At 39.9% G+C, this 25,759-nt stretch overlaps 1 protein-coding gene across 1 annotated transcript in view; it reads right to left on the reverse strand.

Moving 5' to 3' along the window:
* Window positions 1–25,759, reverse strand: part of Prp4k (Pre-mRNA processing factor 4 kinase) — a 268,851-nt gene that overhangs the window by 158,879 nt on the left and 84,213 nt on the right. The window contains 1 exon segment of the mRNA XM_067104540.1: window positions 780–932. Within this exon segment, the coding sequence (XP_066960641.1) occupies window positions 780–932 (153 nt within the window).

A 25,759-nucleotide genomic window follows, 5' to 3' on the forward strand; every position in this document is an offset into this window, starting at 1 on the left:
TGAAGAATTATGGTCTCCTGACTTTGTTGATAAAGGACTAATACTGTTCCCTTACTAATACTCTTCACTTGCCCTTCTATTCTTACAGAGACCAATCGAGATTTGGGATGTTTCACATACATAATTTCAGCATCATAATAAAAGTAAACCCTGCTATTCTACATTATACAAAAGCATCCTGTAACTTACGCAGGGGATATAATTCTAAAAATGATGCAATGAGCCAAAATCACTCAAAATAAAATGACTCTAATGGAATGGTGTACAGACTGCTAGGCATGGAATTTACAATTACTGTAACCACTTTTCCTCCTATAATTTTTGCTACACAAAATGCTAGTCCTCTATACGTGCCGACTGTCTACGGAGTGAATATTATATCAACTTCTCCATTCTATGCTCATAAATAAATCTCTGTAGATGATGTTTTAAAATCACTCGCAGAACAATATACTGTACAGTACAGTAAAACAAAATGACATTGTAAAAGACCAATAAAAATGAAAAAGCCATCATAAGTGCTACTTTTAATTCTAGTTTTACATATCACTCCATGGAAAAAGTGAATGTTTTAACTGAACAAACACCAATTCACTGAGCAACTCTCAACTATAAATAAGGAATAAATAGAATAAAGGGTTGTAAATAACAAAAATCAAAACCCAAGCCCTTAGAAAAACTTAAGATATTTGTAAAATATATAAAGAAGGAATGTTTAAAGCCCCTCAAACCCAGAAGAAAATCTAAAATCCACTCCAGCATAAGAAAGCTCTACTTACCTTCTGTTTCATAAGCTCTTCCAGGTTAAGGTCTTCACCAATGTAGAGGTAGTCTGATGAATCCATGCACATGTCATCTGCTTTACGGATAGCGTCTCTCGAAGCATCTTCACTGACCTCCTGCTCTTCACTGCTTATAATATTTGTAGTAAACTGAAAATATTTGAAACAAATTACAAAATATTTACAACCAAACATCATACCAGTAAGTGTTGAAAACCACAGCCCTCATGAGCCTCAAAACTTGAATCAGTTCAACACTTTTTTTATACAAACCCAATAACCATATTAGATTATTCAAACAGTTTAACCAGACCACTGAGCTATCAGCTCTCATAGGGCTGGCCCGAAGGATTTGGATTTAATGACAGGTCTAGGCTAGAAGCCTAGCACTGGGACCAAATATGTCACTCGGTATGGTGATGAATGAATGAAAATTAAATTACAAGCTGCACAAAGGCATACACTCATACTGGAACACATTCACACAATAAATACATTTATACTCATGTTCCCAAATATACTCACTTAAAAGGTATATTAAAATTCAAAATAAACTAAGTAAAATTTTAAAATTCAGTTGTTTTAAAATTCATTAGACACCTAAGGGTTTTCGTATTTCTATTATTTACTTTTTATATTTTATCAATTAAGTCACAGCTCCTCATGAACATTAAAATGGGTATTACTGAAAATGTTGAAGATTCTGACAAAATTTCTTTTACTGATCTATTTCCAAAATTTTATAATAGCTGCAGGTTATATTTTGGACATTCACACAATACATGCTTGACTGTTATCAACACTGCAATCTGGGCATTCAGGAGGAGGGCCACATGGCCTATTCATTAAGTGTCCATGTGTTAAATGAGTATGGCCTATTCGAAGATGCGTCAGAATTACTTGTGTGTATCTCTCTCTCTCTGATATGATGAACTCCATTTTCAGACACTGGATTTTATCTATTTTAATTTATTTTCAGGTTCCTCATTCCATACATTTTGCCATTCACTTACAATGATTGTTTTTATATATCTTATATAGTCATTACTAAGGATGTCTACATTTGTTCTTGTCATGTGGACTGCTTCTTTAGCGGCTTTATCAGCCTCTTCATTTATTTTAATCCCTACATGGACAGGGATCCAACATATTTCAATATTTTTTCCATTATTATACAATTTATATGGAGTGAAAACTTAATTTGCTGTACAATATTTTTTTTATTATAGCTTTGAATGGCTTCTGCAGCACTTCTGGAGTCACTATAAATCAATAAATTATTACAAGGGGCTTCTTCACTTATTTTCATGGCTGATGCTATTGCACATAACTCAGCTGTAAATACTAAGGCATTATCTGGTAGAGAGAACTGATACATTTTGTCGTATTGTGACTTAGATCTGTCGGTGTATATTGCGTAATGTGGACCTTTTCGGATTTTATGTTCTACTGTATGTTGTCTATGGTGTTCTGGGGTATATGAATAACTTTTTGATAAATGTTTTAAGTGTGTACAAGTTCTCATGTTATTCACTGTCCAAGGAGGAGGTAATTTTAATAGTAATAATGGTAATTGTATACTTATATTTAGTGACTTAAACAATCTTCTAGCTCTAATTGGGAAAGGAGGTGGATGATTGTTTATAAACACATCTCTTAATCCAAATAATTTTTTGGTTGGAGAATCATTTGTCTGAATTCTCAGAGCACTCTTCATTGTTACTAGCTCTCTATGAAGAGAAAGAGAGGTAGTTCACCATATTCAACTTGTAAAGACGACGTTGGTGATGATTGAAAAGCTCCTGAACAAATTCTAAGGCCTTCATTATAAACTGGATCTAACATTTCCAGTGTTACATCTGATGCCAAGCCATATATTTCGCTTCCATAATCAATGATAGACAGAACTGTTGGTTTATACAGTAAAGTAAGGGTATGACTATTGGCCCCCCAAGTAGTGTTTGATAGTTTTTTAATTAGGTTTAATGCTCTTTTACATTTTTATTTCATGTATGTTATGTGGGCTTTCCAGTTCAAGTGAGTATCAAATACTAATCCCCAATTTTACTGTTAGGCCAACTGGTATGGAAAGATTTCTGATTTTTAAATCTATTTCTTCACCTTTTTTCCACTTTTTATTTTTTATAAAACATTACTGCTTGAGTCTTTTGCATAGAAAATTTGAAGCCTACAGATGAGGCCCATTCATCTATTTTTATTATAGTTTTATTAATAATTCGCTCTGCATGTTTTATGCGAGATGCTGAATAGTATATGGCAAAATCATCCATATACAAGTTACTTTTAATTCCAATAGGTAGATTATTACTGATATCATTTATTGCTAAGGTAAACAGTGTGCCACTAAGGACACTGCCGTGTGGAACACCATTTTCAAATGGCAATGTGCTTGACAATACATCATCAATTCTCTCCTGAAAAGTGCAATTTGTCAGAAAGTTTTGGATAACCCTAGGTAAATGTCCACGGATGCTGTTTTTATGTAATGTTTTTAGTATTGCATATCCCCATGTAGTATCATATGCCTTTTCAATGTCAAAAAAAAAGACGGCTATAGTAATTTGTTTTCGTTCAAATCCTCTTCGTATGTGGTTTTCCAAGTTAAGACAGAGAATCCTGTGTAGATCTGTTACATTTGACCCAAACTGAGTGGGAGTCAAAATTTTATTTTCTTGAAAGTGCCACATTAAATCATGCATTTACCATTTTCTCTAGTAATCTCCATAAACAACTTGTTAAAGAAATTGGTCTGTAATTGTTTACATTACTAGGATCTTTACCAGGTTTGGGGATAGGAATAATTATAGCTTTACGCCATTCATCACGAAATAAATTTCGAAGCCATAAGTGGTTATAAAACTCTAATAAGAATGTCTTTGCCAAAGGTGCTAAATAGCAGATCATCTCAAAACAAATATTATCACCTCCAGGGGCAGATTTATTGTTGTTCAACAGAGCAAATTCCAACTCCTCCATATTAAATTTTCTATTATAATATATACAGGATCTCCTATTGTTTCAAAATTTATTCTATACTATTTTTCTTTGTGAGAAAATGTTCATCTAAATTTTTGTCACTACTTTTGCTAAATTTTCTCCTATTACATTACTTATTTCTTTAGGATCAAGTATTCTTTTCCCATCTTTTATTATGGCATGTCTACTGTAGATGGTTTAACATGGGTACCATTTATTTTTCCCAAATTTCCCATATTTTTGTATGGGAGTATTATTAGAGAGATCCGATATACATTTCCTCCATTAAATTATTCTTCCTTGAATTACTTCTCTTGTAAATTTTGCAGATGTTTTGTTATATAGAGGTTTTAATGTATCAATTTCTAATAATAATACAGTCTGTTTTTGTAAATTTTCTTCTAATATCGGTAATGTTTTATTTATTTTACTGAACTTTCTATTCAAATTATCTTCCAATTTGGTGTTTTATTTTTATTAATTGTTAGTTTTTCAGACCACCATGGGACTTTGTTTTGATGAATGGGATTTGGATTTTGGTATTGCTTTATCAGCAGCATTTTTAATTAAATCAACAAGAAACTTATTGGTTTCATTATGGTCATTTAAATATTCAAATGGTGGGATATTTCTAGTGTGGAATTTATATTGCTCCCAATCTGCTTTATAGATGTTATATTGAGGGATATGCTTGGTGGGATTATTTTGTAATAACGCAATTAATATTGGGAAATGATCACTTGTATGCAAGTCTTCAACTGTATTCCATGTGTTTTAGAAAAATATGTGCTGATTTCATTATCATTTATACAGCACATGTCATATGAATCTATGACTTCTTCTATTTTCATTCAAATTTAACACTGTACCTGACATATGCAAGTCAGGTACTTTGTTGTAAAATACTTTGTTATGCACATATATGACTGTACCTAAATTTCCTTCTTCCTCTCGTGATGTTGATGCTAAGGTATATTTACCTATTGCAGACACAGTTTTGTTGACATGTTGTAAATATAATATCATTGGTTCATATTCTTTTAATAACCTTTGTACTTCTCCTAGGTGTAATCTGGTCTGTAGACCATTTACGTTCCACCGTATAATATAGCTATTGAAAATATTTTGTTATAGCGGTCGAGTTTTACCCTTTTTTTGTATTATCAATTTGGATTTTTTCTAATTTTTTACTCATGACATTCATTCGTTTTTCTTTATAATATACTAAGTGCTCAATGGACATGCAACCTTTTTCATGGGTACTCAAATCCATGGTTTCTTTTTTTCTATATTTCATAAAATTTCTCATAATGTTTGTTAAACCATCTTTTGTTATGTTTTTGTTGTTATTGCATAATTCAATGAAATAATCATTACATTCACATGTATTATCACGTATATTTCTTTTTTCATTTGTTCTTGTACCAATTGCTGGAGATGGAGTAATATCTTCTCCTTTGACATAATCATTGTTATCTATGGTATGGTTCTCTTTCACTTCAGTGTTTTCAACATCTGCCTTCATAGGTTTTACTATTATTTTAGGAGATAAAGGTATACTCTTAGCTTGTTTTTGTTTCTGTTCTTTTTCCATCTCCTTTATCTTTGCTTTAACCAGTGTTTCTCTAATAATAGTTGGTTTCTTCGTTTTGGGTGGTGTTCTCCCCAAAGGCCTTTTTTTATCTTTAATTTCAAGTCCATCATGACCCTCCTCTGCTGCTTCCGTAGTAGCATCCTCCTGTGTTTATATTTGCATTAATATTTCAAATGAATTGAACAAAATATTATCCATCTCATCTCTACCTGTTTCTTTATTCTTTCCCATTTTAGTTTCTATTTCTAAATTATTAATTTCTTCTTGAGATTTACTTTTCTGTGCTCTGTTACTATCTGTTTGCATTTTTATTTCATTATTTGCTCTTGTTATTGAACAATATGTATGTTTCTTAGACGAATCTTGAATTCCTCTCACTTTTAATTCCAACTTAGCCTCTTATAGACATCCCTGTTCGTTCTTGTAGTATTTTCAGTTCTGTATTGTACATATAATACATCCATTCTTTGGATCTTGCATGATGATTCTGCCCACAGTTTACACACTCTTATGTTCAGTAAATCCACAATAAGCGCATACCGGTTCATTACGATAATTTTTCTTTGTGTGCCCATTTTGACACTGCAGTGGCTTTGGGACATAGGGTCTTAATTCTATTTTGGCCTAAAATTTTTATTTTTTGAGGTAGATCTTCACCCCAAATTTTATTTTTGCTATTTTTAATATTTTTTTATTGCTATTTTTACTTGGTACAACATATACCTCACAATCTTGGACCTTGGGGTATCTTTTTTTGAGAGAGTCTAATAGCATTTTCTTATCGATTGGTTCGTTGTTGCTTTCAGGAAGTACAATGGTACCCTGAATGCTGTTCATAGTATTGTGTTTTTTCACTTTTATGTTAATATTGTTTATTTTTCAAAGACAAATAGTCTTTGGACTGACTTTTTGTTGTGGCTTCTAAAAGCCAAGTTTTCTCCTTTATTTGTCTGAACGACATATCTGTCATTGGATGTCTATTTAATAAATAATTTTCTAATTTTACAGCTGAAATATTTTGGTCAGCTTCCACGGTTAGAAACCTTGACCAACTTCCATTCCCAAAGAGGGAGTCGAAGTGAGTCACGGTTGGGTCACGTCAGTATTTACTCTTTTTGGGAGTTTTATAAGGTAATAAGGTTTTAATACCACTCTGATTCTGATTATTTGGATTATGCTAGAAGATTTCCCTGTATTGGAGCAGCGGTCGTCATCTGTGCTGGAACAATGCCATCAAAGGGCCCAGGGGTACTTGAATCCTTACAACTACTATCCATTAAGATTTAAGCGTAAAAAAAAAAAAATAATAAATGAACCTGAAAACCTTAAAAAGATGTCATCAGCCTTTCATGGAGTTTATTCTTCCACTAATGGCACAAGTGAGAACCAACTCCAAAATATCCGCTTCCTACCCTACCTCACAGAGGATGGCACAACAGGATTAGAGTGGCCCAGTGTAAGCCAAACCCAGTTGCTAGGACTGACAATATTACTAGAATACAATCACCCCCACCCTAATCATGCTATGGGCAAACCGGATAGAATGCCAAGAGTCCTATCCCCCAGAACCAGAACCCCCCCTGGAATCCGTGGTCCAGCCCTAAGGAACAGTTCCATCTTTGAGCTATCAATCTAATAACTCTCAGGTCCGAACATTATTGGCCAGTTGACGGTCCTACCACAGTTCCCACTGTTTAGCTTTGGATATAAACCCAATCCCAGCTATGATCTCTTTTCCTATTTAACAGGTACAATAAATGTTAGCAAAAGTGGAAAATTCCAAAGAAATTAATCCAAACAAATATATAATTACATATGAGACTCTTGAACTCAAACCCAGGAACAAATTCCTGGGGTTCAAGAGCCCCCTCACCACGTCAAGGCGGTCCCACATCAAGGGAGGCCCCCAATAACCATAATCTGTGCAAAAGACACACACACCAATCTGAAAAGTAGAAAGGAAGATCTCCAATACTCATGTGTTTAATTATAAAAACAATTTTTTATTATTACAAACCCACTAATCATAAATAACCTGAATCACAGACTAGGATGAAGGATGAAATAGATCAGCCCTTGAAGAGCAAGGAAGACAGCTGTAATAAGTTTAGCCTTGAGAAGTAGGTAAAGGAGTTGGCAGTAATCCTCCAGATAATAGGTGTTTCCATAAAAAATGATTTGCAATGGAAGAATACTCCAAGAATATAAATTTCCATAATAAAATTTATTACTTTAATATTGCACTTACCTACTGTAAAAGACAGCTATATTTTAGCACCGTTAGCATTCAAAATATAAAAAGATTGCTTGGTAGTCCACTAAGTTGTGGGTAGGCTGGGTGGGGTCAACTTTAACAGTAGGTATAGTATCCAAATAACATTATTATGAAAATTTATATTATTTGGGATTAATTTTACCTACGCTTAAAAGACACGTGATACCCACGACACTAGGATGAGGGGCAGTGCAGTTAAACAAAGTCTGCTCAGCCAAATGAGCAAAGTGCTTCTTGCATGAAACCCAAAACATACTTACTTGACATGGAATCCTTCCTGGATCTTACTGCTGCCAGAAGGTGAATTCCATTCATGGAGCAAGGTTCTCATATGTGTGCAACTAACAGCAGGCTTGCAGAGAAAACCACTTCAGCTTGAGCCAAAACAAATGGAGAGACATGAAAAGACCCCTCTGCCTTGGTCAAAAAGCTCAAAAAATAACAGTCCACTAAGTTAAAAACCTAATGATATAAAGGAATGCTCCTACACAACATGTGTACCTTCTTGCTCCTCATAAAACACAAACCAGGATTTAAAACAGAGTGAAAATTTTTCTCTTTCTTTCAGTTCAAGAAAAGACTACCCACTACCACTAGTAGACTCAGGGTTTTACAGTTCTCGAAAGCAATTTCAATGTCCTTAAGGTAGAGAGTGGCAAAGACCGAACTGCATTTCCACTGTGCCACACTAACCATGTCCTCAAGCAACAATGTAAAAAAAAAAAACTAAATGAAGTTACCATGGCTCTTACACTACGATATTTATTCATCTTCAATAAAGGTGCTAGATCTGGGTCAAGTTTACGTGCTACCCTTATAAGATACTTAATGAAGGACAGTGAATTCTTTGACAAGGGAGTGTTAGGTTTTCCAACACCACAAGCTAAATGGTTACCTTGGCCCCTCATACACTTTAACCTACCTTAAAAGAGAATGCCTGCAACTCCTCTTCATTTCCCACTAAAAAGGTTAAATTTGGAATTCTTACTGTTCTCAGTAACAGTTTAGTGCCTTAACACTGTTCTTAGCTCTGAATACAGGCAGAAATGATAAAATAGCATCCCCTCTACAAAAACCTACCTTATATGAAAATGCCTGCAACTCACTGACTCTTTTAGCTGTCGCTAATGCTACCAAAAAGTGTCTCCATAATCAAATACTTCAAGTGTTAATTCCAAAGGCCCAAAGGGATGTGCATATAAAAATTTTAGAACTACGTCTAAACTCCAAGTGAGAGATTAATACTGAGCTCTAAGGAGTTCAATTTCCAATGATCTCAACACCTCCTTAAGGTCCAGATTGATTGTTAGGAAGATCCAATTGCCCGTGAAGCAATACTGAGGAAAGCATGGCTCAGTACCCTCGAATAGCAGCTACTGGAAGTCCCTTAACCTTACTATACCTAAGAAAGCAGGTGTTATCTATAGGGGTACAAATTTCTCCAGAGAGGCCATGTGTCCCAACACAGAGAGCCACTGCCTTGCAAGAAGCATGCTTAAGGGCCAAAATTCTCCAAGAACCAATAAGAAGCTGCCTACTCCTCTCCAATGGAAAAGCCTGAAAATTGCGAGAGCCTATTCTTATTCACAGATAGAGAATGGGCTGAGATGGAGTCAGGGCATAATTCTGAAAACTGATTATACACAGCAACTGAGCCAGATGAAATCCTTGGCCCTCAGAATCCCAAACAAAGTGCTGGCCAACATTAGCCAGTGTTGGCCAACATTGTCCAGTCATCTAAGTAAGAAGAACTCTTACCTATAAAGATGACACCATCCTCTTTTTCATGCCAAAATCCTTGTGAATAATTGAGGTGCTGTACATAAGCTGAAAGAAAGAGCCTTTCCTGTGATAAAATATCAATGAACTTACATGATGGAGGATTTATTGGTATGTTGAAATATGTGTCTGCATGTCCACCAACATCATCCAGTCATTCTCGTGGATAGATGCTGGCAATGTGCTGGATGATTCCATGGTGAATGAGGAGACAAATGAATTTGCTGTCTTGGTAGATCTGGAACTGGGAGCCAAACTCCAGACACCTTTGGCACCAGAAAACTCAAATGGAAAACCCCAGAGAATTTACTGACACCTGTTCTACTGCATTCTTTTCTAGCAGAGAGACCACCTCTTTCTGAAGTACCAGTTAATCCTCCCACTGATGCAGATATGAAGAAAAGGCTATAAGAGACAACACCAGTGGAGGGGGAACAAGAAATGGAGTTACATATCCCTCCTTCAGTACCTCCAGGTTTTGCTTTCAATTCTCTCTAAACATGCCAAAGACCTGTAGTCGTACTCCTACTGTAACCTGAGGGCTGAACACTTCATTTCTTTCTAGTACAGAGAGTAGCTTTACTCTTACTGAATCCTGAACTGGATCCACGAAAGAACTTCACTGTTGTAGAAAAGTCCTGAGTCAAGGGGGGGCAACTATTAACTGGAGAGCTTAAAAACATGAAGCAGGGTTTTTTACATCTGACTTCTGAGAATGTCTATGAAATCCTTCTTAACTTGTAGTACCAATACAACCTCTCTGATCACCCTCATGTTGGGTTTAAGAGAAATCCAAAGGGGAAATCAAAACAGCTGCTATTTTCTGACCTCTGAAGAAGGATATAAGAATACTTGCTCTCTCCTCCTCAGAACAAACAGTATTGATTAGCAGATCTCATACAGATTTTCCAACCCTGTCCTCCCCTTCAAGTGGATGGGACTTTGCTGAATGAGTCCGAAGAACTACAGGCAGTCCCAGGTTATCAAGTGACGATAACCTAAAATTGCTGATAATCGTGCTGATCCCTGATTATCGGCACATATAAGCGCAGAAAATCCAGTTATCATCGTCGCTAGACAAGCCCCATAAAACCGGATCTCCAATAGCTGGGGACTGCCTAACTTTTGACTCGCATCTTACTTTTGAGAAACATCTAATGAAAGTTTCAGCAAATGCAGCACAAAAGTTAGGTATTGTTCATAAGGCCTCATATATTTGTAACAATGAAAAAATCAATGCAACCTGTTTTAGGTCAATTGTGCTTCCTTTACTGAAATACTGCTCTGCAGTGTGGATGTCTGCTTCTGCCAGAGATTCATCTCTTTCAGATAGAGTGGTTTGTGGTGTCTCTTGTTTGTCACTTTTTCATAAGTAGTATTTTAATGGAGATCTTTCACATTCACAATTGATCCCTGATCCCCTTTTCCTGCAGAGAGCAACCAGATTCGCTGGACAACAGCACTAATATGCAGTAACTGTGCCTAGCTGTCAAACTTCTTAGTTCCAGGGATCCTCTACTCCTCACACTGTTGGACTGTGGAACAGTCCCCCTGAAGATGTTGTGCAATTGGAACTTCAAAAGTTCAAGTGAAGATACAATGCACTACTACCTTAATGCTATTCTCCTTGCATTTTAATACATTTTTATCTATTTAATTTATTTTTTCTTTTTAATAAATGAGACCTCTTCTTTCTGTATTTCCCTTTACCTTCTCTTACGTCTTGCTAATGAACACCATATTCTTTGGAAGCTTGAATTTCAAGTCAATGGACCCTTTGGGCTTGTTCCATATGAACAGGATTCTTCTTCTGATTAATAATAATAATAAAATAATTAGGTTGTTACATTGACAGATATCCATTTGCAAAAGTCAATAATACAGTTATACTGAAAATAATAATTTAAAAAACTATTGTTTTATTTCCTGTATGCAATTTCATTTCAAGTATTACTGCCATATTATTATCTTACTATAATTTGCGAACATAGTGATCATGCATCACTTGCATTCTGGTAATGTTTACATCTTAAAACCATCAGCTGATTGCATTTTACTGACATCATCACTGCCATTTGTTGCTAAGTGAAACATTTTGGAAATACGTTTTTTCGTAAGTTATCAAAGCAGAGTTTATCAGTTTTGGATGTTGCTTTGCCTCTTCCAAAATGTTTTGTGGCCAGCACATAATTCATTTCTTCAGCCAGAGCTACAACCTTAAATTTAGTGGTATACTTTCTTAACCCTCACAGTCTGGGCTAAAATATATATTAAGCACACCCTTAGACCGGTCAAAATTTAAGGGTGGCCAATTTTTTTTAAAAATCAGTGGAAAGAGGAAGATATGCATATGCACTTGGTATAATAAAAAAAATAAAAAATAAAATTTTCGTAACTTCCACGGGAAGTTGAAAGTAAATATTTCCAACCCTGTGAGGGGCCTCTTTACCAAGACAGTCATAAAAAAATGCTAATTTTGCCAAGTTATAAATGCTTTTTCTAAAATTTTTTCTCTTTTATTTTGTAAAATTATAACTGCAGCTCAAACAATATCATAACAGATAAGAGCTAAAATCAGTATCAAATTCTGAGTATATTTATTGTAAAATATATATGAGACATCCTAGGATGGGGATATGCAGTACATTCCCCCCATGAAATCTCTAGGCAAACTGATCTCTCTCTCCTGTACCAACTCCCTATTAGAGTTGCAATGAGTCATTTATGGCCCATGGAAGTGATCTGAACACTTTTCCCACAAAATTCGTTCAAACTATATGGTGTGAAATGTTGATCATCAGAGGACGATACCCGTAATTTACCCTAAAGCTATAAATAGTCATCATTTGACAATACCCACTCACAAAGGGTTAACACTTTCTTCTCCAATGCATGAATGATTAATAAAAATTTAATTTATTTTCATTTATGGAAATCACCATTGAAAATTAACAAATTTTTAAAAAGTCAGCAACTGTAACAAAACTCTTAATAAACATACGCTAGTTCTGGTAACTGACACTGGCAAACAGCTGTTTCGCAATTTAGTTGTTTATGTCAGTACTTAAGTTGTTTATGCCAGTGTTTTGCAAACAATAGGAAGTGGTTGTTAATTATAAGATACAGTAAAGAATTCTTATACAAGCCACAAGTTCGGTAAGCCTGGCTGAATGTAGGAAGATTTGCATTTAACCAAATGAACTTTTCTTTCTAGGCCTATTTATTAGTTAAAAGCTAACTTAGATATGATACACATTATTGATGGGCTCTACCAAAACTGAGACAAGCATAGAAAGCCTAGCCTAGTATAATCTACCAAAAAGAAACTTGAACATTAAGCATAGCCTCATGTAATCTACTGAAAGTGCATCTCACTATTTATACACAATACAAATTATGAAATCATGTTTTGGCACAATTTTATGGATCACATGGTACATGAGTATACACACAAATTATGGCTCTTTTTGATGCTGTATATTTTTTAGTTTTACAGAATGTTTTCATTGGAAATGCTCATAGCGAACAGGTTAAGAAAAGCAACTGTGACATAATTTGGAGACTGGCGCCTCATGATTTAAACCTTGCCAACAAGGCTAGAAATCTTAGAGAATCAATAAGGGCTGATAAGATGGATTGGTGTCTGAAATAAGGAAGGGTAGTGGTCCTATTAAGACTATGGCCTTCACCCTGGAGGTCTGAAGTATCAAGGACGCTATTCCCTGTTTCTGCACTGTTGCCAGGATAACCAACCCCTAAATGTGGCAACCAAAATAATTGGAGAGTTACATAATAAACATTTCCTAACTGATTCTCCTCCCCTTTCATCCTACTTATCTGGAGCTAGAGAAAGATAGGGCCGCTGGAAAAGTCGTTTCCCTTCCTAGAGGAAACAAGGGTTGGGATACAGGTCTGGGTTTAGGGAAGTTGCTACTACCAAAACCAAGAACCAGAAGGCCTAGCCACAGCCAAGGATTTGACTTCAGATCACTTCCCAGTCACTACAAGTTGATAATTTTCAGTTGGTGGAAAAGGGACCTTAAGACTCCACTCCCTGTCTTACCTCTGAACAGGTTATGCTTGCTCTTCAGGAAAAATGACATTTTTATAATGAAATAAGGTTTTATATATACTTACCAAGTAATTGCATAGCTATAGATAGTTTCTACTTTAAACGGCAGTTTAAGAGTTGAAAATTCAAGGTAGAGCTCATTTGTTTTGGTGCGTGCCCTGCCCACTTTCGGGGAAGAATAGGTACAATGTAGCTGAAGAGTTCAGTTCGTTTATGCTCATGTCCATGTGCAGGGAGGAGGGACAGGCTCTGTTCATGTAAATACTTGGTAAGTATATATAAAACCTTATTTTATTATAAAAATGTCATTTTTATATATGAAACTTACCAAGTAATTACATAGCTCAATCCCACATTGATAGGTGGGAAGAATGGACATGTGCTACTCAAAAAACGTATTAAAGGAATGCATTTGAAATAGAAAAGAAAAGCTAACATTGTGGTAATGCTTGCTGTAACCTTACCTGGGGAGAGAGCAAGATCAGGAAGATACTGCCTCTTGGTCGTTGCTCATCTTGACCCGTAGGGACATGACTGGTAGTGTCAGGATTGACCCTACTTCAATGGGAGCTTTGTGGTCAGGGAGTGCTTCTATGACTCAACAAAGCTTAAAGAAAACAATTGCTCTTGCCCTGGGCGAAAAATAGACATTGACTAACACATGACCATAAAACTATACTACCTGTACACCATTTAAAAAACATATATTACCCATCCATTAAAAACAAAAATTGGAGGGTACTCAACAACCTTAATCTAGGCTAGGAGCTAGAGAAATAGGAGGGTCACTCCTTACCTTCATTCCCTAGTGCCATGCCAGCTGCTGAGAACGGACCCAGCGTATTGTAGTCCTCGAAAATAGTTTCAATGTCACGTTGATAATAGTTGGCAAAGACTTAGCGACACTTCCAATAAGTCAATTGGATTATGGTTGCTAGAGAGAGATTGCGTTTAAAAGCCAACGAAGTGGCTACTGCCCGTACCTCATGTGCTTTTACCTTTAACAATGGTAAATTATTCTCCTGAATTCCCAAGTCAGACTCTACAAAAATGTCTCTCAAAAAGAAAGGGATAGCATTCTTGGAGAGAGGACATAAAGGGTTCTTGACAGAACACCAGGGGTTACGAGAATCCCCTCCGATATTCTTGGTTCTCTCGATGTAAAATCTTAATGTTCTTATTGGTCATAATACTCTTCTCTTGTTCCGAAGGTCCTACCAGTTCTGCAAGACTCTGGATGGAAAAAGAACGAGGCTAAGGGTTAGATGGTTTCTTGTTATTGGCTAAGAAGCCTAAACTAAAATATATGAGCAAATAGCTGTCTCTTGCAAAAAACCAACTTGTCTGTCCAGAGCTTGCAACTCGCCGACTCTTTTTCCTGTGGCTAAAGCGATTAAGAAGTGTCTTTCTAGACAGATCCCTAAAGGAGGACGTCTACACAGGTTCAAAAGGAGGGCCTGACAACCAATGTAGGACTATGTCTAGGTTCCAAGACTTCCTTTTCTTGGTGTCAAAAGACTTGACTAAGTCTGAAATGTCCAGGTCTGAGGAAATGTTCACATCTCTATGCTTGAACACCGAGTTCAGCATGATCTGTAACCCTTTATCGTAGACGTCGAAAGGCCTCTCGAAGATCTTAAGTAAAGTAAAAATTCAGCTAGTTGGACTACACAGGTAGAAGAAATGTCACATTCTTTACACCATCTCCTAAAAAAAAGCCCACTTAGCCTTGAAGAAGAGTTGCATCTACATTTTGCATCTACATTTTGCAATAGAATTCGCAACTTCTCTGATCTTCCCTCTAAGGGTGGAGCTGCAGAAAGTCTGATAGAAGTTCCAGAAGGTTTGGAAACCACTCCTCTCCTCTTGAGGCTGAAAAGGAGCTACTAGGATCATCGATGCGTGATGAGAAGTCTTGAATTTGTTGATCACGTCTCTTACTAGACTCAAAGGAGGGAAGGCATACATTTCCAGGTGTGACCAATCCTGAAGCATTGCATCCATTGCCCAAGCCTGAGGGCCCGGTGCTGGAAAGCAATACAGGGGGAGGCGATGGTTCCTGGACCTTGCAAATAAGTCTATCCACAGTATTCCCCACTGTTTCCATAGGTCAGTGCACACCTGTAGATTCAGTGACCATTCCGTGGGTAGAACCTGTTTGTAATGGCTCAATTCATCCGCTAATACATTTAACTTGCCCTGAACATAGCGGGTGAGAATCAGTGTATTGTTGTTGTGCGCCCAAAGAAGGAGATCCTTGGCTAACTCGCACAGTGACAGAGAAAGAGTGCCTCCTTGGTTATGAATATAAGCCAGAGACGTTGTACTGTCGGAATGAACCACAATCACTGAGACTCGTCTGAGAAGGGACTAGTTGGGACTTTTCCTGGTTTAATAAAATGCCTGACTCCTGGGCCAATTGTAGGGTTTTGAGAAGATTGCATTTCTTCTAGGATGATGATCGTAGGAGCCAGTTGTCCAGATATAGACAAACTTTCCCGCCCATTAGATGAAGCCATTGAGACTGAGGAGCGAGAACCCTGGTGAAGACTTGAGGGGCTGTTGGCAACCCAAAGCAAAGAGCCCGAAATGGAAAACTTTGTCCTGAAAGAAGAATCTCAGGAATTTCCTGGAATCCTGGTGTATTGGGATGTGAAAGTAAGCATCTCTCATGTCTATCGAGACCATCCAATCTTCTTGGGAAATTGCAGCAAGAACTAAGCTGTTCGTCTGCATTCTGAACTTCGTGGTTTGGACGAAGACGTTCAGAGCGCTTACATCCAGGACCGGCCTCCAACCCCCGGAGGTTCTGGGGACTACAAAGAGATGGTTGTAAAACCCCTCCGATGACAAGTCTTCTATCTCCTCTATAGCTCTCTTGTGACAAAAAGCTGTGACTTCCTTTGAGAGGGCCGAAAACCTCTCGGAGCCTACCAAGTACGCCTTCAAAGTGATGGCCACAGGCGACAAAGGTGGACTCCCCTTGAAGGGGATCATACATCCTTCCTTGAGAGCCCATAGTACCCATGGTTCTACTGATCTGGCCTCCCACTGTCTCCAGAAGTTAGGAGTCTGGCACCCACAGGTAAACAGAGGACTGAAGTCTCACTTTATAGAGACTGGTCTGGATAAGGACTTCTTGCTGATAGGGTGAACTGATCTGGGATTCATGCATGGGTGCGAGGAAGCTCTTCCTCTGTTACCTCTAAAGGGCCGTGGCTAGAGAGGAGAGAAAGGCTGAGGATTAAATGAAACGGCAGGTGTTCGGTTAGACTCCATCAATTGCTTGGACGACTGCACAAGCAAGTCACGAGTAGCCTTTTTGCAATTCCGTAGCTACCTGCTCGAATGTTGTTTGAGGGGAAAAAAGCTGGTAATGTCCAGAGAAGCGAAAAGAAGAGCAGATCTCTCGGAAGAGCAGCTAACTCCTGTGCCCCACCTCGAATCACATTGTCCACACACGACAGGACTCCGAGCCAGTCTGCTGCAAAGTTCTCTTGGAGGGAAGAACAATCCTCAATTTTCTTGGTTAACGCGCCCACCATCCAGTCTAGGAAACTGAAGATCTCAAATACTTTAAAAAAAATCCTTAACTAGGCGGTCAAGCTCAGAAGACGAAAACATAATTTTCACTGCATCGAAGGCCAAACAATGAGCAGGGTCAATCAGACCAGAGAAGTCCCCTTGAGAGGAGGCAGAAACTACCAAGGAAGGAGCTTCCCCGGTTGAATAGAATACATACCTCCTTTTGGAAAGCCGAGAAGGAGAACAAAATTATATTTTCAAAATAAAACAAATTTTTGAACATACTTACCTGGTAGTTATATATATAGCTTAAGTCCCTGACGTCACAGCAGAATTTCAAAAAACTCGCAGCAATCACCGATCGGTAGTCAGGTGAACCACCTGTGCGCCCTATACCCAGGTACCTGGAACCATTCCAACTATTCCTCAGATCTTCCATGCCCCTAGTCTCTAGAGGGGAGGAGGGTGGGAATTTAATTATACAGTGAACCCTCGTTTATCGCGGTAGATAGGTTCCAGAACTGGCCGCGATAGCTGAAAATCCGCGAAGTAGGGACACCATAAGACACTTTGCTATCCGTGTAGACATCCCGGGATTATATATGTAATCAACGGATAGGTTTGCTTAAAAAGCAAATGGGTGTTACAGACTAAATACAAACACAAAACAAAGCCACTACAACACCTTCTAAAAACATAATAAACATCTCACACGTCTCGAACTCTCGCCATACCTGCGCAATAACTTCGCTGCTGGGAAGAAAGGGCGTTGGGTCGGGTATGATACATGAAACATACGGTACCGGGTCTAAGCGATGTCAGGCAGGGCAGCCGATCGAGACCACAGGTCAACCCCAAAGCCAAATCAAAAAGTCCTTCAAAAGAAGGCATCGTGCTTACCCCATACAAAAATGGGAAAAAAGCACGTTAAAAAAAGAAGAAGAAGAAGAATTTAACATGTATTCAGACTTTTAAAACCCTCCCTTTACATAGCACTGTTAACAAACCACCCTTTACAGTAATGTACAGATATCTACAATACATACATACAGTACACAGGCACAAATGAAAACAGTAAGTGAACATAAAAAAATAGAAAGATTGTTATGGTGCGTACTGTACAATTGTACAGTATTTTACTCACCACGACAGTTGGAAGTTACAATAAAGCCCTCCTCGTATGTACTGTTAACAAACCACCCTTTAATGTACAGAACACTTAAAATGCATGTACTGTACCCTAATCTAAAACAGGCACTAATATTAAAATGTTAGAATATTAAAGTATATAAAGAAATAAAGATTGTTACTGTACCCACCATGAAAGAAGTTGAAGAAAAACTTGAATGATGATGGCGATGAATTTGCTGCACAGTAGAAATGATGATGATGAAGCTGATGATGTCTTCTACTGTGCAGCCAATGATTGTATTTTACGTCTCTTCAGACTGAGGTGTCTTTTCCTGGGACACCTCTTCAACTTCTTCCTGGGACACTTCTTCAATTTCTTCCAAAGGCATAGTAGCAGGAGGAACTGGCTCTTTTTTGCGAGGCTGGAAGAACATTGTGATAGGAAGTTGCTGCCGCTGCTTCTTTTTTCGATCGAAGAGCATCCTGTAGGAGTCATGTCTTCATCGATTTTGTTGCAGAACTGCAGAGAATGAACCATATCCTCGTCCCATTCTTGTGACAATTCTTTCAGCTCCTTAAGCTAGGTTGCAGAGCTTGGCAAGCCGTTCTAATGTTAAGCCTGTTTCCTCGACAACTTCTTGGGTCTCTTCCTGTGGTTCATTTTCTTCCTCACTGACTGATTTTGTCAGGTCTTGAGGTCTGCGTCAGTTAGCGGCTGGGAATGGCAGTCCAACAACTGACAACGTCTTCCGTCGTCATGTCGCCAAACCCGTCACCTCCAATTATCGCAGCCAACTGCACAGATTTCCGTACTGCAGAGTGTTGAATCTCGGCAGGCGTAAATCCTAAATCGTCATAAACAATCTCGGACCACAACTTCCTCCAGCTCGCGTTAACGGTAGCAGGTTTCATTTCTTGCAGTGCCTTCTGGATGTTCTGAAGGCACGTGGCAATTGTGTACTGCCGCCAGTACGCCTTCAAATTGAATGTTTCATCCTCATCTTCTTGGCGGCATCCACACACGCAACGAGGTCCGCCAAGGTATTCTTCGTGTAGAGGGCCTTGAACGCCCTGATAAACCCCTGGTCCATCGGTTGAATTAAGGTTGAATTAAGGACGTTGTGTTGGGTGGCAGGAACTCAACCTGAATGCCCTCATGCGAAAGATCAGTCGTGTGTCCACCAGCGTTATCCAACAGGAGAAGGATCTTAAATGGCAAGCCCTTCTCTAAGAGATATTTACTGACTTGTGGGATAAAACACTGGTGGAACCAGTTGGAGGTCAGCATCTTCAGTAATCCATGTTTTTGGATTATGCATCCAATACACGGGAAGGAGATTCTTATTTTTACTTTTCAAAGCATGAGGGTTTTTCGACTTATAAATAAGCCCTGGCTTTAGCAAAAATCCATAGCATTGCCACACATCACGAGGGTAACACGATCTTTGAATGCTTTAAAGCCAGAGGCTTTGGCTTCTTCTTTGAACAGGAAAGTTCGCGATGGCATTCTCTTCCAAAACAAACCCGTCTCGTCCATATTAAAGACTTGTTCGGGCTTGTATCCACCTTCAGCGATAATATTCTTGAGCGTCTCATTCGCGTAAGTTTCAGCAGCAACCGTGTCAGCGGAAGCAGCCTCGCCATGAAGAAAAACGCTTTTCAGGCGGCGTTTCTGAAACTTGGCGAACCATCCTTTGCTGGTGGTAAAAGCGTCATGTCTGAGGCTGGGAATCAGTGGATGTCCCTGCTTGAGGTTCATCTACATCATCTTCGTCGTCTTCCTCTTCTTCTTCAGCGTGGTCGCCATCATCTTGAGGTTCCTTTGCCGCAAAATTCTCATACAACCTCAAAGCCTTGGTTCGGATGGTGTTCGTATCCACGGCTATTTTCTTCTTCCGCAGTCGGCAATCCAGATTGACAAAGCACCTTCCATACGGACGATCGTTTTATTACGAGCCGTAACAACTTCGCTTTGCTGACTTGCTAAAGGTGATGGCAGCCGTCTTCCTAATCTTCGCCTCATCCTTCTTAATGTAGCGAACGGTGGATTCATTCACTCCAAAATGGCGGGCCACGGCCGCGTAACTTCTCCCCTTCCTTCAACATATCGAGAAGTGTCACCTTCTCAGCAATCGTCATCATTTTCCGTTGGCGTTTAGGCTCAGTACCAGCCTTAGCAGAAGCAGAACGCTTGGGAGCCATTGTAGGGGTTAAACAAAGTTAAAAAAGTTCAACTTCAAACACACACTGTCACACACAGCACTGGTAATGTAAACAGCATCTATCTACCGAGAGAGCGGAAACGCGAAGTGGCGCGAGAAGATGCTGCGGGTCAGAGACAAGGGAAGCTGCTGCGGGTCGGAGAAACGGTCAAAACACCAATCACAGGCGAGATTACAAAACTTGGGAGCTGATTCGTCATCTATCACCAATGGAACCAATCACAGCCCATCTTACATGCTAGTTTCAAATTCAAATATACTTTACGCTATTTTATGTTTTTTTTTTTGTAGTAGTATAGGTTTATTCGAGATGTGATTTTTGCAACAAACAATATTATTGGATGCAGTACAAAAGATTCATGGAAAAGATGCACATTCATTACATTTGTATTTTACAATTAGTATATACGTAGCCATCAGCAGCCTTACACCATTCAAATATGACAATGTCAGACTGCATCTGATTAGCGTTTCATGTTCAGTTTAATTATACTAGTACTATAATGAATTATCGTATGATCACATTCTCTTTTTGTTTAATTTCATTTTGTACTGAATTATATGTCATAATGCAATGAACCAACAGTACTAGCAGATATTAATAATTATTAATGGAATTAATGAAATATTTGGGTCTTCATATATCGCGACTATTTTTGAAATTTCCGGAAAATCCGCTATATATTTTCTCTTATAATATACATACGTAATGGAAAAAATCCGCGAAGTCGTGAATCCGCGAAGTCGTGAATCCGCGATAGTCGAACCGCGAAGTAGCGAGGGTTCACTGTATATAACTACCAGGTAAGTATGTTCAAAAATTTATTTTATCATGAAAATATCATTTTTAAACATCTAACTTACCTGGTAGTTATATATATAGCTGATTGACACCTTTGGTGGAGGGTCAGAGACAGCTAACATCGTTGGAATTATAATATAATTAAAGTTGCAAAACAACTCTAGGTTCCTACCTGTTAAGGAAGCTGACTTCAATGTTTTCCTGCCTCATTATGTCTGCATTCCTTAAGAGATCCAGCGATCCACCCAGGGGGCTGAAAATCTCTAGGGGCTGTCAACCGGTGTATAACCTCTATGCGACTAGACCTCCTCTCAACACCCTTGTTCCGGGCGCTATCAAGGAACAAATCGACCATACTCTCATCCCAATGATTGCGGAAGACTGCGTCCAGCCTTCGCAAACAACCATAAGAATTCTCAATTCCAAGGTAAGAAAAAGGGTATTGGTTTATGGGATAGTAGGGGTATTCCCCTCTCCCACTACTGAATTAGATGCTATAAACGGACCCAGCGTATAGCAGTCTTCGTATAATGTTTGGACTTGTTTTAGATAGTGAGAGGCAAATACTGACTTGCTTCTCCAGAAGGTCATGTCCAAGATACTCTGCAGGATCTGTTCTGTTTAAATGCTACAGAGGTTGCTACTGCCCTGACCTCGTGCGTCTTCACTTTCAGAATCTTGTGGTCGACCTCGCTACATTCCATATGTGCTTCTTTTATCAACTGTCTGATAAAATAAGACAGAGCATTCTTCGACATCTGCACAGAGGACTTTTTGACTGAGCACCAAAGCCCTTCTGAATTTCCTCTTAAGTCCTTTGTCCTATCCAGGTAGTACCTTAGAGCTCTTACCGGGCATAGGACTCTCTCTCTCTCCTCCCCTGTGATGTCCGTAAGATTCGGAATCTCGAACGCTCTGGGCCAAGCTTGTGATGGGCGTTCATTTTTTGCAAGGAATCCTAGTTGCAGTGAGCCGATTGCCTTGCCTTGTCTAAAGCCTATATTCTTGCTGAAGGCAAGTATCTCACTAACTCTTTTCGCTGTGGCCAAACTGACCAAGAAAAGAGTTTTCATGGTGAGGTCCTTTAAAGATGCTCTCTGTAAGGGTTTGAACCTAATCCCCATGAGGAACCTCAGGACCACGTCTAGGTTCCATGCTGGTGAGTTCTCTACTCTCTCCTTGGGAGTTTCAAAGGATCTGAGTAGGTCCTGGAGATCCTCATTGTTTGACAGGTCCAAGTTTCTATGTCTAAAAAACTGCTGCCAGCATGCTCCTATACCCCTTAATGGTAGAGGTAGAAAAATTAAGCTTCCTCTTAAGGTGTAGCAGGAAGTCCGCTATTTGGGTTACAGAGGTACTGGAAGAGGACACATGGTTGTTCTTGCACCATCCTCTAAATACCTCCCACTAGGATTGGTATACCTTAATGGTGGATGACCTCCTTGCTCTTCTGATAGTGCCAGCTGCCTCCTTCAAAAACCTCTAGCTCTTGTGAGTTTTTCGATAGTCTGAAAGCAGTTACTTGTAGCGCTTGGAGGTTTTGGTGATATCTTTCCAAGTGGGGTTGTTTGAGTAGATCTACTCTCTGAGGTAGGCTCCTCGGGATGTCCACCATCCATTCCAGTACCTCTGTGAACCAATCTCTTGTCGGCCAGTAAGGGGCCACAAGGATCATTCTGGTCCCCTCGTGTGACACAAATTTTTGCAGTACCCTGTGTATTATCTTGAAAAGGGGAAATGCATACACGTCCAAGTTGGACCAGTCCATCAGGAACGCGTCTATGTATGTCGCCTCGGGATCTGGTACGGGAGAGCAGTAAGTTTCCAGCCTCTTCGTTTGCGCTGTGGCGAAGAGATCTATGCACGGACGTCCCCAAAGTCGCCACATGCTTCTGCAGACGTCCTGATGTAGCGTCCATTCTGTTGAGAGGACTTGATTTTTCCTGCTCAGAATGTCCGCCCTCACATTTTTCTCCCCTTGGATAAAGCGGGTTACTAGTTTGACATTCTTCTCCTTTGCCCAGAGAAGTCCTCTTGCTGTCTCGTATAGAGACCTGGAGTGAGTGCCCCCTTGTTTGCTGATGTAGGCCAACGCTGTCATGTTGTCGGCGTTGACCTGCACCTCTCTGTTCTCCACTATGTGTTCGAACTCCCTGAGAGCTATAAGGATTGCAGTTAGTTCCTTCTGGTTGATGTGCCACTTCTCCTGCTCTCTGGTCCAGGAGCCCAAGACTTCTTCCTTCCCTAGTGTTGCTCCCCATCCTGAGTCCGGCGCAGTCGAGAAACAACACTAGGTCTGGGTTCCTCTAAAAGTAGAGAAAGGCCCTCCTGGAGCTTGACGGGGTCGTTCCACCACTCTAAATCGGCCCTATTGGTTCCGAAATGGGGATGCACTTGGTCTCCAGTTCTATTTCCTTGTCCCAGTTCTGATTTAGATGAAACTGTAACGGGCGTAGATTCAGCCTTCCCAAAGGAGACAAACTGTTCTAGCGAGGAAAGGGTCCCCAGCAGACTCATCCATTCCCTCGCCGAGCATGTCTGTCTCTTTAGAAAGTCCTGAAGTTTTCCTAAAGCTTGTTCCGTCCTTGCTACAGATGGAAAAGCCCGAAAATCCTGACTCTGAATCTTCATCCCAAGGTACAGAACCTCTTGGGATGGGATCAGCTGAGATTTCTCTCTGTTTATCAGACCTAATTCCTCCGATAACTGTACCATGGTCTGAAGATCCTCCAGGCAGCGTGTGCGGGAAGGAGCTCTGAGGAGCCAGTCGTCTAAGTACAAGGAGATTCTGATGCCTCTCGTGTGAAGAAAAACCTGCTACATCGGTCATCAGCCTTGTGAAAATCTGTGGAGCGGTGCTTAGGCCAAAACAGAGAGCCCGAAACTGGAATATCTTTCCCCTGTGGATCCAGAACCTCAGATATTTCTTGGAGCTCGGGTGTATGGGGATGTGAAAATGCACGCATCCTGGAGATCCAGTGAGACCATCCAATCGTGCTGTCTGACCGCTGCTAGAACCGATTTTGTCGTTTCCATTGCTGTGGCTAAGAACCAATTGGTTACCTAGCAACGGAACCTACAGCTTATTGTGGAATCCGAACCACATTATAGCGAGAAATTAATTTCTATCACCAGAAACAAATTCCTCTTGTTCTTCACTGGCCGGTCGGAGATTCGAACTCGCGACCAACAGCGTGGTAGCTGAGAACTGAACCCGCTCACCCAGCGAAGAACTTGAACTTTGTTTTCTGCACAAAAACGTTGAGTGCACTCACGTCTAGCACCGGTCTCCAACCCCCCGAGCTTTTGGGGACCAGGAATAACCGATTGTAGAATCCTGGGGATTCCAGATCTTGAACCCTCTCTATGGCCTCCTTTTGCAACATCATAGACACTTGTTGTTGTAGAGCCTCTGCCTTGGTTCTGTCGTTGTATTTGGCTGAAAGGTCTATTGGTCTTGCTGCTAGAGGGGGTCTCCTCAGGAAAGGGATCCTGTACCCCTCTTTGAGTAACTGAATGGACCATAGGTCCGCTCCTCTTTTCTCCCACACTTGCCAGAAGTTGGTCAGTCTGGCTCCTACCGCTGTCTGAAGGTGCTTCACTTCAGACTCTGGCTCTTCCTTGCCTGGAGCCTCTCTTTGTTGTTCTTTACCAGCGGGTCTCGTATTTCCTCTACTGTTGGATTTTCCACGAAAGGGCTGAGTCACAGGAGCTTCTCCTTTATGCTTCTGCGTGACGAAGTTCGCTGGAAGCACTTTCCTCGCTGTCTTCGTTATTAGATCTTGTGTGGCCTTTTGTGCTAAGGCCGAAGTAATGTCTTTAACTATTTCCTGCGGGAACAGATGTGAAGATAGCGGAGCATAAAGAAGTTCCGACTTCTGAATGGGCGTGACCCCATTAGACAGAAAAGAACAAAGATGGGCTCTTTTCTTCAAGATGCCTGCTGGAAAAAGAGCCGCTAGTTCGTTGGCACCATCTCTGATTGCCTTATCCATGCAGGACATGAGGAGAATAAGCTCCTCTGTGCCAGTGTTCTTAAAGTCTTCCGTCTTCCTCCCCAAGGCTCCCAGGGTCCAGTCCAAGAAGTTAAAGACTTCAAAGGCCCTGAAGATGCCCTTGAGGAGGTGGTCCATCTCCGATGGAGACCAAAAACACTTTCGCCTTTCCCATGGCTACGCGGCGTGAAGCGTCTACGAGACTAGAGAAGTCCCCCTGGGATGAGGCAGGAACTCCCAGACCAAGAGCTTCTCCAGTCTTGTACCAAATGCTCGATCTGGACGCTAGTCTGGCCGGGGGGAAAGAGAACACGGTTCGGCCTTGATCCTTCTTAGTGGCAATCCAATCCTGCATGGTCTTCAATGCTCGTTTGGAAGAGCGAGACATAATCATCTTCGTAAACACTGCCTTCTTCGAAGTCTTCCTTAAAGTAAATTGAGAAGGAGGAGATCGAGGGGCAGCTGGCACAAAGTTCTCTGGAAAAAGTTCCGTAAACACTGACATCAGTTTCTTTAAGTCCGACGAGGGGTGTTGCTCTTCGTGTTTCTCTTCATCGGTAACTTCGTCTAAATGAATGTCTGGAG

Source organism: Macrobrachium rosenbergii, chromosome 5, assembly GCF_040412425.1.
Source record: "Macrobrachium rosenbergii isolate ZJJX-2024 chromosome 5, ASM4041242v1, whole genome shotgun sequence".
NCBI classification, from domain to species: Eukaryota; Metazoa; Arthropoda; class Malacostraca; order Decapoda; family Palaemonidae; genus Macrobrachium; species Macrobrachium rosenbergii.